Consider the following 13,880-nt stretch of genomic DNA (forward strand, 5'->3'; position numbering starts at 1 on the left):
TGAGGGGTGGCACTTCTGGCTCTGACCAGTGCCCAGATTCCCAGCAGCTGGAATCTTGTGGTTTCCAACTTGTTTGTATTCTTTCTGCAGGATGATAGTTCTGCAGGGTGATAGTTCAGGACACAAGTCCCGCAGGAAGGCCCACACATATTGACAGGACACTTGTGACAGTTTTTCTCACAGGATAGGAATAAATTGAGGGATAGGAATAAATTGAGGGATAAATGGCCTCCAAGCTGAGAGAGGGAGGTCAGGGGGAGCAGGCTGTGGGCTGCCTGTGTCAGGTAAGATGGGAAAGAGGAGGATGCAGCTTCCTACCTTTCGTGTGTTGCTCCATCTTGAGAGTTTCACAGTATCCCAACAGTGGGATGTGAGGAGCAATCCCATCAGGTTCAGCCCAAGTTTTGGTTTGTCCTGTACAGCTGCTCACTGCCAGGTAATGATCCCTGGGGATTGCTGGTGTTTGTCACCCCCAGGTACTGGGGGGGGTGACAGAGGCCAGTCCTGCTGCATTCTGGCTGTTCCAGGGCTGCTCCCACTGATTCGGGACTCACATGAGTGCACTGGGGTGACCCTGCCTGTGTCAGATACTGAGCATGGGATGAGCCCCAGGCACTGGGTGAGGATTTGGGTGGTTTTACATCACCTGCCCCCTCTTCCCCACATTTGAAATGTGACACTGGCAATTCCTGTCAAGCCAAGCTCCTTCCTGGAGTTCCTCTGTGTCCTCTGTGTGAAACCCAGCTTGGCCAAATGTCCCTGCTGGACACACCTCAGCTGCCCAGTCTAGACAGGACCCGGGCAAGGGGGGTAATTAATCTCTCCCACATGCCTCGAACTGGAGGCACTACAAATGAGTCATTCCCAATGACCCAGGTGTAATAAATGAGCTCTAAATAATTCAGGGGCTGTTCAGATTTGGTCTGGGCAGGGCTTTGGTGGAAACTAGCAGCAACTGAAGGCTATTCTTGGAAAGCTTTAGAAATCCCTTTGAGCACTTAGATCCTGCCAGATGCATGACTGTGCTGGTCCCTGGGAGAATACGTCCCTGAAACCAAGTGGATGCTGTTCCCTGTCAGCAGAGAGGGATGCAGGAGGTAAATATCTGCTGGATTCTTACTGTCCCAAGCCTGGCTGTGCTCTGAGTGTGTCCTGGAAGCTGCAGTGCTGACTAAGCAAGGAGCCAAATACCACAGAAGCACTTCAAGTTACCTGTGAGTTACCAAACGATCTCTGCAGGCTTCATTTATGTTCCTATACTAACCAGGAATAAGTTTTCCCAGGATTATCCCAGCTGGAGGTGACACTGACAAGTCAGGAGAGCAGTCCCTGTGCCCCCAGTGCCTTTTTAGTTATGTTAGGAGGCACCCAGATCTACAGCTCACTGGCTGGGTTTGGGGCAGGAAGGGCATATGTGGGAAAGTGGTGATATTCTCAGAAGGTGCAGAAACAAGGTGCTGCACTCATCTTGTCCTCTGAAAATGTATAAGGTAGCAATTCCCTTCAAGATGAGATCTTTGGTGCTGCTGCTGAGGGAAGAGTGTTGGTGTTTCCAGAGGAGGAAATGATGGCTGAGCCTTGGGGGCTGTGAGGAACTTTGGTGTTGTTCCTCCCTTTCCACAGTGGCCTGCACTCCCTGAGCTGCTGATGCTCCCTGTTTACCTCTTTTCCCAGTTCTTGGCAGCCAGGTGGGGAACATCCAGAGCTGGCTGTGGCTGTTGCTTTCTGCCACTTGAGGTGGTTCAGGTGAACCTGGTGACAAAGTGTATCCTGGGAATCCATGGATGATATGGGTGGAGAGGAGGTGGAGCTGTTGGACAGATCTGTCCCGTTCCTGTGTCCATGCTTGTGCATCTCTGTTGCTGTAGCAACAGCACTGGGAGTAAACAGCAATGAGCTGGCTTTCCAGGGATTCTGAGTCCCTCTGGAAGTTCCAGGAACTTGGACCAGAGAAGTTTTTGGGTTGAGATTTGCTCAGGGTTGCAGGGTGGTAGATTTTTCACATTTTAGCTGTTGCTCTGTACACGTAAGAGTTTTATTAAAGCTGCTCCTTTAGGTCAAGGAGGAGGCTCTGTGAGCTTTGTTCATGCTGCTCCTCAGGGCTGGGAGCTGAGTACACAATCCTGTTGTGTTTTAGCCAGCCCTGACAGAGTTTGGGAGAAAATACTGCTTGAGAAAAGTCCTCCTTGTTCTTCCATGTACCCCTGGCTCCTGGGAGCTGTAATCTTGGGATAGAGCTGAGGCAGCTGGAAGTGGAAAGGACAGGGCTGGCAGTGCATGCTCCTTTAAGGTCAGGCTGCCTCAGTGTCTTTAATTTGCTGTGCATAAATATTTCCATGTGTCACTGAGCCCCTTTGCCCCATTTGGAGTAAGGAAGGGACGAGTGCTGGGCTCCTTATGGAGGAGAGGGGGAGGGAGTGTGTGCAGGGATGGTGTAACAGCACAGAGTCCAGAGGAAATATCCTTCCTAGGAGCTGGATTCCCACATTGTCCATGTTCTTCCCAAAGGCTCTGGGCTGTTTCCCCTCTCCCTGAGCATCCTCAGCCCCATAGCCTGCAATGCAGCCAGCCTGCTGCTGTTCCCTTTAAAAAATGGTGTCAGCTGAGCAGGAATTGCAGTGCAAACCTCAAAGCTTCCTGCGTTTTTGTTATTCCAGTACTCCTGTGGTCCAGCTTCTCTCAGGCTGGGACAGAACTGGCAACAGGTTTTGGCAGAGCTGGGTTGGGACACTGAGAAATTCGGAGGGTGAGCATTTCCCTCAATAATAATAAAAAAAAATTTAAAAATCCAAGCTAGCCCTGTGATCTCTGTGTGTTGGAGACAGAGAGGTCTCCAGCAAGGAATGAAGTCACTGAGGGCTGGCCTGCTACTGCTGCATCAGCTGCACCTCTGAGGGCATATGGCTCTGACTGTCCCTTGTCCTGGGTCTCTGCCTCCTGGTCTGTGTGGGCTCAGTGCTGGGAATATGGACTAAATGTGTATCATTTTCAAGCCAGCCTTTTTTGGAGCAGTTTGGTTAATTTTCTTCCATTTGGGGGGAATCTGTTGCCTTCCTGCACAAAGCAAAAGGAGGAGCAGAGCTGGTACTGCTCATCTACCTCACTGCACAGGGCTCGTGCTGGGGACACCTGACAGGGAAAGGGCTGCACACAGGCTTTTTCCTTGGATTTCTACTGATTGGGAAGGGAGTGGGGTGTAATTCAAGAGGTTTTCTCAGTCTTCTCCAGAAATGAGAGGGCTGAATACCAAAGGATGGTTTTTAGCACTGAGGGTCAGCGCTCAGCCTTGAAATGGTGTGGATGGTTTGATGTTCCTTCAAGAGGTTCTCCAGGCTTGCATGGAATCCAGGCAGGATTTCTCCTGATGCCATGGCTGGTGGTGGCAATGGGCAGTCTGGGGGTTAGCAGTGCCATCAAAGCCCTTTGGGACAGTGGCTGTGTGTGACAGAGGCTGCAGGTGACTGGAGTGAGGAGCTGTATCCTTTCCTAGGAGCAGTGCCTCCTTTTTGGGACTGCTGCCAGAGCTGCCCATCTGTGATCTGATCTAGCATGTTCCTCTGCCTCGTGGTTTTGCTGCTGTGACTGGTCACTGTGTGCTTTGGGAGCAGCTGTGGAGCTCTGCTTGGCCCCTCCATGCTCCCTCCCCACCTGCCTTGCTCCAATTCCTCAGTTACTCTTCGTGTACGTTCAATTTTGTAACCCAAAAGTGCAAAGCAAAGCGTTCTCCCCGGTCATTCTGAAATGCTGCCAGCCTTGCTCGTGATAGGAATCCCTCCTGGAGCTGGGAAGCCTGGAAAGGCTCCAGTTTTGTGTAGATCCTGTTTGCTCCTCAGCCTGGTGCTTGGAGTCTGTCTTTGTCCAGGGATGTGCCACCTGGGATACACCCATTCAGCACTCCAGCTTTTGAGAGAAATGGGAGGTGGTGAGGGGCATTAAACCTGAGTTAAGCTCAGTGGTTCCTCTCGTCTGGGTCTCTGCAGGGGATTGTGCTGTTGTTTAGATCCTAAGTGGTGCCTGCCATGTCTGGGGGAGCAGGGAGTCCAGGGTTAAGGTGGGAGAGGGCAGCAGCCTGCTGCTGCTGTGCTGGTGCTCCAGAGCTTAGAGCCCAGCCCAGGAGCTGAAGTGGGAGGTGCAGCCTTGGAGGGGAGAGGGATATAGAAAGGAAAAGCTCTTGTGCTTAAGATAAGCAGTGACCTGGCAGGCCGCTGATTGTCATAATCTTGGTGCCTTGGTTCTTCACACTCTATCTGGAAACTCTGGCAAGGGAGGATCTTCCCTGCATAGCCCGTTCTGGCATTGGCACCTGCTGTGCCCTGGGTCTGTCTGATCACAGCCTGGCTGCTTCCCTGCCTGTCCATCCTCCTGTCAGGCTGCCTTGTGGCTTCCTGGAGAAATGGATGTTGTTCTTCCCACTTTGCCACTGCTAAAATTGCTGGGGATTCTCAGCACAAGGTCTCAGGCAGAATCCTGGGCTTGCCTCAGGTACTCACTGGAGATCAGAACACCCATCAAGAGATTCAAATGTTGTAGATCTGGATTTATCTAGGCAAGAGCCACAGTTTGCTGTAAAAATATGTGAGAAGTTAAATTCCTTAACTGAGGAGAGTTGAGCTGGTTGATTTATTATCAATTTGGGTGCATTTCAGCAGAGTAAACCTGCAAAGGGATGGGGTAAGGAAGAAATGCACTGTCCTATGGATACACTGGGAGCCAGGGAGAAGTTAAAACCTGCAACAGGGGGATTTTGGGATTGGAAATGGAGGTGAAACTTTCCTGCATTCTTCATGTCAGAGGAGTAGAAGAGAGTTGTGGGAGGCTTCACACAGGCAAGCTGCTCTGGAAAGACAACAGGCAGAGGGAGAGGAAAAGTGAGAGGGGTGCTCTGGTCTCCTGAGGGGGAAGGAGCTGCGGCATAGCAGGAAGAGGTTCCTGGTGCCTGGGAGATGAAGCTGAGGGAGGGGATGGCAGCAGACAGGACAGGAAGTGACTAAAATACTGTGGTGTGTGTTGGTTGTTGGTTTCACTCTTTAAATACATGAGGCTCTTTCAGCGAAAGGACGGCCTGTTCTTTTCTTCAAATGTGACCTTGTACTCGTTCTCCCCTCAAAAAAACCTCACAGGAGAGGAGTTTTCTGGCTCTCTTCAGCTGACTGTCAGCTCCTTTGCTGTTAGAGGGAGCTGTGCTCCATGGAGGCAGCGCTTGCTGATGGAAAGAGGTTTCCAAGGAAGGATTTTGGAGAGTGCCGCTGTGGAGATCTCCCTGGAATCCCTGGGTGAAGGAGAATGGAGGTGAAAGAATCAGAATAGAAGGGATATCTGTCAGCAGGATTAATATTCATGCTTCCTATTTCCTCCGTTAATTGAAAGGTACCCAGGAGGGTCAGAAAGAAATGGTGAAGGACAGCTATCTTAGGTGGGAATTGCTGGCTGTCTGGTCTTGGAGGATGAATAAAGTGCCTTTATCTTGACCCTGCCTGACACAGAGAGAAAAGGTTTGGACCACTTGACAGTTCTTCCTTAGTAAAACTCTCAGCAGGATGAAAAATGCCTGAATTCTAAGAGAAAGCTGGGAAAACAAAGTGATATTTAAATATTGCTGCTTAGTACTGAATTCTGAGGTTGTCCTACAGATAATGTGATGTGCCTGACTCTGTGCCCTTTCTTCTCTGGAGCTGAACTTCACCCAGAACGTTCTCACAGGTGGCAGTTTTGGGGACATCTGCTGATCTCATTTTGGGAAGCTGTGTCCCTGGCTGAACTGGTTGATGCTGGAAGGTCTCCCAATAGTGGAGTCACTCCCAGGAAGAAGCAGTTCTGGTCTAAGAGTCCAGGCCTGTGAGTTGCTGATGTTCTCTGGATGGGCTGTAGGAATGTGCTGGGAAGGGATACTCAGCCAAGCCCCATCCCTAGCACAGGCTCTGGGACAAGGGTGGCCAGCTCTTCCTGGGAAGAAGTCACACTTGGTGCTGTCAGAAGGACTGGCACAGCTCTGTGTGTGCAGTAGTGGCAAGGTTAGGTTGGCATTAGCTTGTCATGGCTTCGCAGGTGTCACCTGTAGCCAGTTATTTATCCAGGCAGCAATTTCCTGTGTGGCTGTGTGGCACATCAGAAGCAAGGGGGTTTTGGAGCATCCACTGAGCACATCTGTCCTCATACAGAGACCCAGTTTGGGGACATGGGGTCTGTGGTTTGTGTCACTGTGCTGTGAGGAAGCTGCAGGCTCCAGGAGGGGAAGACTCCCGCAGCTGCTGCCTCTCCCATACCGCATGCCTAGAAGCACAGAAGCCTTTCCTTCCTCCTGCCTGCTCTGGGGCCCTGAAATATTGTTTTTCCCCACCCTCCCAAGACAACAATGACTTGAAAGCAGCGTGGCCCCGGCTGGGTCCAATGGAATGGGAGCTGTTTGCATTGTGCTTTTGGGTCCTCAGCCACGCTGGGATCCTGCTTTCCTCATGCTGGGCCAATTAGGAGGCCAGACTCTGCCCTGCCCATGGGAACAGGGCAAAGCTGATCTGCCTGGGAGCTGGAGGGGGTTTGTGGCTGATGCTTTGCTGATGACAGGAGCAATAGACTTTGGAATTTGCTCGGCTGGAGGACACAATCCTCTTCCTTCTGTGTTTTGCATCCTTGTTTCCTCATTGCAAAGGATTCAAGTTTAAGGTGTTCCTGCCTGTTTCCTGGTGTTTGCACTTCTGTGGTGTGGCTGCCTTATCGTGGAGTGGTTTGGGTTGAAGGTTCCAACCTGTTTGCTTTGGAGGCTGTGCTGTGAAGGACATCTGGGAAAGAGTCTGAACAGGGCCCTGATCCCACAGTGCATCTCCAGCATCCACCCGTGGCACCACAAGGATCCGAATCAGGCCCAGCCACGTGGTCACATTTCTGTTGAATGAGCTGCTCTACACAGTCCAGAGCTTGGCTTGGTGCCACTTCCAGAAGAACAGACAATGCCTGGTCATCGTGTCTGTGGCTGGAGCTGCATTCCAGCCTGGGTATCCCGAGGTTTGTCCTCAAATGGGGCTCACCTGAGTTCCAGCCCAGTGCAGTAACCCCTGCTTCTGGTTAAGTGTAGCCAGGGGAATCAAGTATAATCTATTAAGGGAGTGGTTTGGACATAGCCTCTTCTTGCCAGATTTTCCATGCTAAACCTTTTCCTCCCAAAAGGTGAGGTTTTGAATCCAGCAAAGACAAAGGAGCTGCTTTTCCCCCTAAAAGTGAGTGTCTGGAGTAAGGGAGAAGGTCCAAAAGCAGCCTGGTCCTGCTTGATCCCAAAGCAGGTGATACCATGGACTGCAGAATCCTCCTCCTCTTTGTGCACATCCTCTCTGACAGAGCTGCCTGCTGGGATCTGTAGTCCTAGACTTGCCTCGGATTGGGAAGAGTGAAACGTTGGTGATGCTGGAAGGTGATTCACATCCTTACCCGGCATAGATGTGCCTTGAACTTCCCTGGTGTGCTTTAGTAAGGAATAGGATGAAGTGGGCCTTTCCCCAAAATGCTGGGTTCTTTAGGAAAAGCTGAGTTTGAAGTTTGCTCATTGTCCCTAAATCCTGCACAGGGCAATCCCCTCTCTGCTCTGTACCTTCATTTTAAAGCTGAGTACCACACAGGCTTCATGGATTCCATGATTTTTAAGGATAAGTGCATTATGAGATGGGCTAATCATCCCTTATAACACAGTCATAACACCTCTGTATCTCTAATTTCAAATTCTGATGCATCCCCTTGGAAGGGCCAGTCTCAGTTTAAAGGCAGAGGAACATTTGGGAGTTGCAGTTTTTGGTGAGTGCAGCCCAGCCTTAGCAGTGTGAAAATCCAAGTGTTCCCAAGGAATAGGTCACTTCTGCTGGTGCCACTCCCATATGTCTGTGCTTTTTAAATGCATTTTCCTGCCTTTATACAAGTATCTCTGTAAAAACCCACAAGTAAAGTGAGTTTTTGTGTTGTTAAAAACGGGGAGATCCCACTCCTCTTTAGTGGATGGTTTAAGACAAAGGACAGCAGCCCTTTTCCAGACTGTTTAATCCTCGGGGCCATTGGACAGACGCTGGCTGCAGGATCCTGAAGACTCTGCCTGAAGTGCCCCATTCAGGAGCAGCCAATTGTTGGTGCCTGGCTGATGAGGTGTTTGTGTCCCAGTCACTCGAGGGTTTGGTAGGGAGGTTGGAAAGCTCAGCACCGTCAATGGGCTGTGAACAATGGCTGAGTGACTCTGTCTTGATGGCAGGGGAACTCCTTGTGCATCCATCAGCCTGCTTGAAACTGGGAGTTAAAATTAAATGTTGGAGGGGGTGGGGGAAAAGCCTTTTTTTGTGTGTGTCCCTACGTGCTCCTGCACTGGTTCATCTAATTAATCTAAAAAATTTTATTTAAAGCAGTGCTTCTGTACGAAGGAGTTCATTCCTCTTTCTCCAGTGAGGTTATGGCAGGCTGGTTCTGGTGGCGGTGCTGGGGATGTGACACTGCCCCTCCCTGCTGCAGGCAGGTGCCAGCAGCTGTGTCACCTCCTGCCCCATCCCTCCCTGGCTGTCTGCTGGCCCTGCAGTTGGTGTGCACGCTTGATAATGGGAACGTCCCTAATTAGGGGAAGGCAGCTTGGCTAATGCAGAGCAGGTTTGCCTTTTATCTGAGGGGATTTAGGGAGCATTCCCACGCAGGGCTCTGCTCTCTGGCCAGGTGGCCAGCAGCTGGGGACAGTAATTTCTTCCAGATCCAGCAATGTCAGAAGAGGATGTCTGTCAGGAATCCCTGTACAGATGTGCTTACAAGACCCTCTAAGAAAATTGTTCCTTCCACTCTGCTATTCTTCTCCTCACAAACAAGAGAATAAATCAGCTTTCTGTGTACAGGCACAGCCAAAGATGAAAACTTGCGAGTCTTTTTTTAAATCATTGTTGTTATGGCAGAGGTTTAAACTCACAAGTGCCTTTACCTCTAGTGCAGCAAAATACTGATGCATCTGTAAAAGTGGGGAACTGATTCTTTGTTCTTTGCCTCTGTTACACTAAACTCTCTCCCCTCCTCCCTTATTTCCGTGTGAGAGTTCATTAGGAGTGATTATCTGTCTCATAAAGCCCAATTAGCACAAATCTGGATGGAGGAGGGGCCAAGCTGATGTTTCCGTGCTATGTTTTGGGTTCAGGACAGACCTGAGCTCCCCTAGAGGCCGTGGCTGAGCTGTGTTAGGCTGGGATGAGGCTCTGATTGTTCCTCCTGCTCCATAGCTTCCCTTCCTGGTCCCTAACTTCTCCCTTCCCGGTGTTCTCCCCTCAGCGTGGCACGATGCGGCGGCGTTACGAGGACGACGGCATCTCCGATGATGAGATTGAAGGGAAGAGAACGTTTGACCTCGAGGAAAAGCTGTCCACCAACAAGTTCAACTCCACTTTCGTGGTCTTCATGGAAGGCAAAGGTTTGTCTTGGGGCTGCTGGTCCCAGGGAGTGTGTGTGGGGAATGGCATGGAAACTGCTCGCTCTGGAGAGCATGGAGCTGGTCTGCAGCTTGCTGGGACACGTGGCAGCCAGGAATGGGAGGGTTTGCCTGGGTCAGCACCTGTAATTGCAGCCACGTGTCTACCAGATCCTTAATTCAAGGACTGTGTGGGATGTCTCCCCTTCCTTTCAGCACGCACACGGCTCCGTGGGATGGCTTTTCATCACACAGCCCCTCATGAGGATTTACTGGGAGGGAGGAGCGCCTCTGCAAGGCATCTCTAGCTTGGCTCTAAGCTTCCTAGGGAAGCGAGCACCAAAATCCAGGCTGTTCACCTGTCAGGAGCAGCCTGTTGGAGCAAACCCTCCTTAGGGGCCCTGTCTGAGGCTTGTCAGCAGCACACACCCTGCTGCCTCTGAGAACTGCTGCAAAGGCGTTCCAGGATTTCTGAAGGAGTGTAGAAAAGTGAGGAGCAGGGTTGGTCTAGGGATCTCCACAGAACCTTTTCAACCTGAGCATGTCTAGAACACTCTGAAGGAGTTTCTCCTAAACTTTCCCTCTTCTTGTCTCCCCACACCAGACTTCACAGTAGAGTACATCCAGCGGGGTGGCCTGAGGGACCCACTCATCTTCAGGAGCTCCGACGGCCTGGGGATAAAGTAAGTGCTGGGAGCATGGAGTGGTGGGTGACTCTGGCCAATTCCTTCATCTCTTCACACTCTGTGGGATCTGCTCCTGGCTCTGCTAGGCTGGTTTGACTCTCATCTCCACGCTGTTCTTGATGTGCAGTGGACAGAGAGAAATATATTCCAGCTCAGTTATCCCCTTCTTCCTAGTCTGTCTGGACTGAAAATGAGAGGACTGAATTGGCTGTAGGTGATCAGAATTCCACCAAATGTCTGGAAAGTCCCACTGCTGCTCTGATGCAACATCTGGCTGGGTTTCTTTCCTAGTAACATAGGCATCTATTGCCAGAGAATCAAACAATTTGTAGTATTTCTGGCATTTTCCAGAATTCCAACCTGATTTTCCGAACTTCCAAGCTTCTGTCTGCCTCTCTTGCTGCAGTACATCCATTGAGGTTTGCAGCTCTAAGTGTAAACTGGGTCAGTGTTTTTGTGTTTGATTAAAGGGAATAAATGACCCCTCACAAACTTTCAGAGCTAGTACCAGCAGCACTGCTCTGAAACCATGAGGTTCCATAGCTGTGAACAGATGCATGACATCTCATCCAGTGCAGGATGTTCTTTGCTGGGGTGAATTGGGTAGGAAGTCATGCCAGGCTCAGCCTAACTGGTGGGTGACTTGGGAGGGTGGAGATTTAATACTGGGTATTACAGTGTGGCTGAAACTGGATTTCTCCTGAGCTTTTGGATATTTCTCTGGGTCAAGAGCTGCTCGAATGGCTGCCAGCCTGCTCTGCCTGTGACAGCAGTGTTTGTACAGAGGAGGGTGCCAGTACAAACATTGGAGTGGTTCTGCTGTGTCAGTGGAATATACTGCGTGTCCTGCTCTGGCCGTGCCTTTGGACTGGGATAACTCACACAAGCAGCCTTTAAAATGAGAGATGGAATTGCTTGGTTCAAGGCCTCCTGGCTCCTTTGCTAGAAGTCACTGTACAGCAGCTCTGGGAATGGTACATCCTATTCCCAAGCCTGCTTCCCAAGCCAGAAGTTTGTCCTAGTGTTCACCCCAATCCTGTGCCCCTAGAGATCCTCTTCCATGGCCTTCTCCAGCACCAAATCAGCACAGATGTACCTTCAGGGTGCCAATTCCTGGGTCACAGAATGCAGCCAGAAGCACTTGATGGTCTTTTTAGCCAGATATTTGTCCCACAGGATGCCGGATCCGGACTTCAGCGTGAACGATGTGCGGCTGTGTGTGGGTAAGTGTCCAGAGCCACCCTGCACTCCCTTGTGTGGCTGGGCTCTTTGAGGATCCCGCCCCCTGGAGCCTGTGGGGCACAGGGACAGCTCAGTGACGTGTCTGTCACTGTGGCAGGGAGCAGACGGATAGTGGATGTGATGGACGTGAACACGCAGCGGGACATCGAGATGTCCATGGCGCAGTGGGCGCGCTACTACGAAACGCCAGAGGAGGAGCGGGAGAAACTCTACAACGTCATCAGCCTGGAGTTCAGCCACACCAAGCTGGAGAACCTGGTGCAGAGACCTGCTACGGTGAGTGGGGCTCTTCCTCCCCAGGGATCTGCTTTCCCTGGAAGTCTGGAGGCGAGGTGCAGCCTGGCATTGGGATGTGGTAGAAGAGCTACTCAGAACACACATGGGCCCAGCAGGGATGTCAGTCTGGAAGCTGCTGGAGTTGATCTCCTAGTCAGGCTGTGGTGGCCATGGCCAAGTCCCTGGCATGTCACTCTGTGGAGAGATAGCCTGTTTGTTGCTGTCAGCAGTTAGAAACATGGAGGTCTGAACTCTGCACAGTGTGGCAGGGAGAGTTCCTGATGCAAAATGCTGAAATGTCTGAGGGCAGAGGAGGCCAGGACTGGAGGTGTGCTGGAAGAGGGGCAGGAAGCTATTTTGTGCTGGGAAGATGAGTTGTGGGAGGTGGGATGGGTGGGATGAACATCTTGAACTACCTCTGCAGTCAGCAGAGTGGAAGTGGCAGCTGTGTGGGGCCAGTTACTTCTCTCTGTTAACTGCAGAGGGAACCTTGACATCTCTGACTCTCCTGAAGTTTAGGGAGCTGAATCTCACCCCTAGGAGATACTGTGTGGCATATTTTTTATGGAAGTCCAGAGCTGGCATCTGAACACCTGATCCTGAGTGCTTTATGTGTAGGACTGTCCCAGAAGCACACTGTCCCAGGACCAAAAAGGGATTTGCCAGCATAGGGTAGCAAAAGGTTTTGCTGTGCCCCTTTTCTCTCTGCTCATGTCTCCTCCCTCTCTGCTGTAGGTGGATTTGATTGACTGGGTTGACAACATGTGGCCCAGGCACCTGAAGGAAAGTCAGACAGAGTCTACCAATGCCATCCTGGAGATGCAGTATCCAAAGGTGCAGAAGTAAGTGGCTTCCTGAGCTGTGGCAGGCAGCAAAACTGCCCAAGGGAGCAGCAGTGTGTACCAAGGGGAAGGAGGAGGATCAGTCTCCCAGCTTATTTTTGTGGGTGACACTTGTAAGGCCGCTGCAGTCACTTCTTGAATCCCCTTTAGGTTTGTGGAAAAGGGGCTGAGTGGTTTGTTATACTGCTCTGAAACATTGGCCTGGGTTTGGGGGACCCTTGGAATGTCATATCTGCTCCAAAGTGTGGATCACCATTCATTTTCACCTTCTCATCTTGTTTTCCACCAGATACTGTTTGATGAGTGTCAAGGGCTGCTACACAGATTTCCACGTGGACTTTGGTGGCACTTCTGTGTGGTACCACATCCACCGAGGGGGAAAGGTAGGACAGTGCCTATTGGGACAGCAATAGGCGCTTTAGGAAAGTGCCTGTTGGTCTGTTTTTGTGTAAATCCTTGAGATGCGGGTCCCAGACAGCAAATCGAAATCTTTTCCACCCTAAATTTATCTATATTGCATGTAGCCAGACAGGTGCCAATCCCTAGTTCAGGTGTAGCTCTAACATGTAAATCAAAGTCAGTAAATCTCCTTGTCACTCTGGTGGCTTTCCTGGGCTCTGTATCTCTTTACACTGATGTAAATCATAGCTTAAAAAGCTTCCCAAGGTCAGGCTACCTGTAACACTCTGTGTCAGGCTGGAAAAGGCCTTGCTCACCCTCTCGAGGGGGGCAGCTGTTGCAGTCATTTTGCTGGGAAGTTCTCAGGGAGAGGGATGAGGAGGAGATTGAGATGTTGGGCAGAAGCCATAGCTGTTCATTGTGTGATGACTTAGATGAGTGTGTTGTCTTTATTTGCAGATCTTCTGGCTGATCCCTCCCACACCCCAGAACCTGGAGCTCTATGAAAACTGGCTTCTCTCAGGGAAGCAGGGAGACATTTTCCTTGGGGACAGAGTGTCAGAGTGCCAGCGCATCGAGCTCAAGCAGGGCTACACATTTGTCATCCCCTCAGGTACCCTCAGGGTGGGCAGGGGCATCCTGGTCTTGGCCAGGGTTGTGGCAGCACTGAAAATCCTGGGACACTGGCAGGATTTAGCTCCCTCATGAGTCAGTGGGAGAGAGAGATGTGATGTGGCTCTGTCCTCTTGCTTGCCACCTCCAAAAACATGCCTGTGATGGCATTGTGGATCCAGCCCAAGTGTTAGGAAAGCTGTGGCTGGCTCATATCACATTTGATTAATTATTAAAGGAGGCTTTCCCAGATCCTGTCATGTTGACACATGGAACAGTGTAGGTTCAGGACAGGCTGGCTCAAGGCAGCTCCTCAGCTTCCTGGGTGTCTTGTGACAGAGCTGTGGTGTACAGCAGGACCAGGAACAGAAAACACCAGGGGTTGCACAACTCACTCATTTGAGTCCTGTTATCACA

At 50.9% G+C, this 13,880-nt stretch overlaps 1 protein-coding gene across 1 annotated transcript in view; it reads left to right on the forward strand.

Annotated features, from left to right (window-relative positions):
- The window catches only part of KDM2A (lysine demethylase 2A), a 33,748-nt gene that overhangs the window by 5,479 nt on the left and 14,389 nt on the right, over positions 1-13,880 (forward strand). The window contains exons 4-10 of the mRNA XM_059474574.1: positions 9,271-9,409; positions 10,011-10,089; positions 11,269-11,315; positions 11,432-11,610; positions 12,346-12,452; positions 12,742-12,835; positions 13,311-13,464. Of these exons, the coding sequence (XP_059330557.1) occupies positions 9,271-9,409; positions 10,011-10,089; positions 11,269-11,315; positions 11,432-11,610; positions 12,346-12,452; positions 12,742-12,835; positions 13,311-13,464 (799 nt within the window). The remainder of the gene's footprint in view (positions 1-9,270; positions 9,410-10,010; positions 10,090-11,268; positions 11,316-11,431; positions 11,611-12,345; positions 12,453-12,741; positions 12,836-13,310; positions 13,465-13,880) is intronic.

Source organism: Ammospiza nelsoni, chromosome 6, assembly GCF_027579445.1.
Source record: "Ammospiza nelsoni isolate bAmmNel1 chromosome 6, bAmmNel1.pri, whole genome shotgun sequence".
In the NCBI taxonomy this organism is placed as follows: domain Eukaryota; kingdom Metazoa; phylum Chordata; class Aves; order Passeriformes; family Passerellidae; genus Ammospiza; species Ammospiza nelsoni.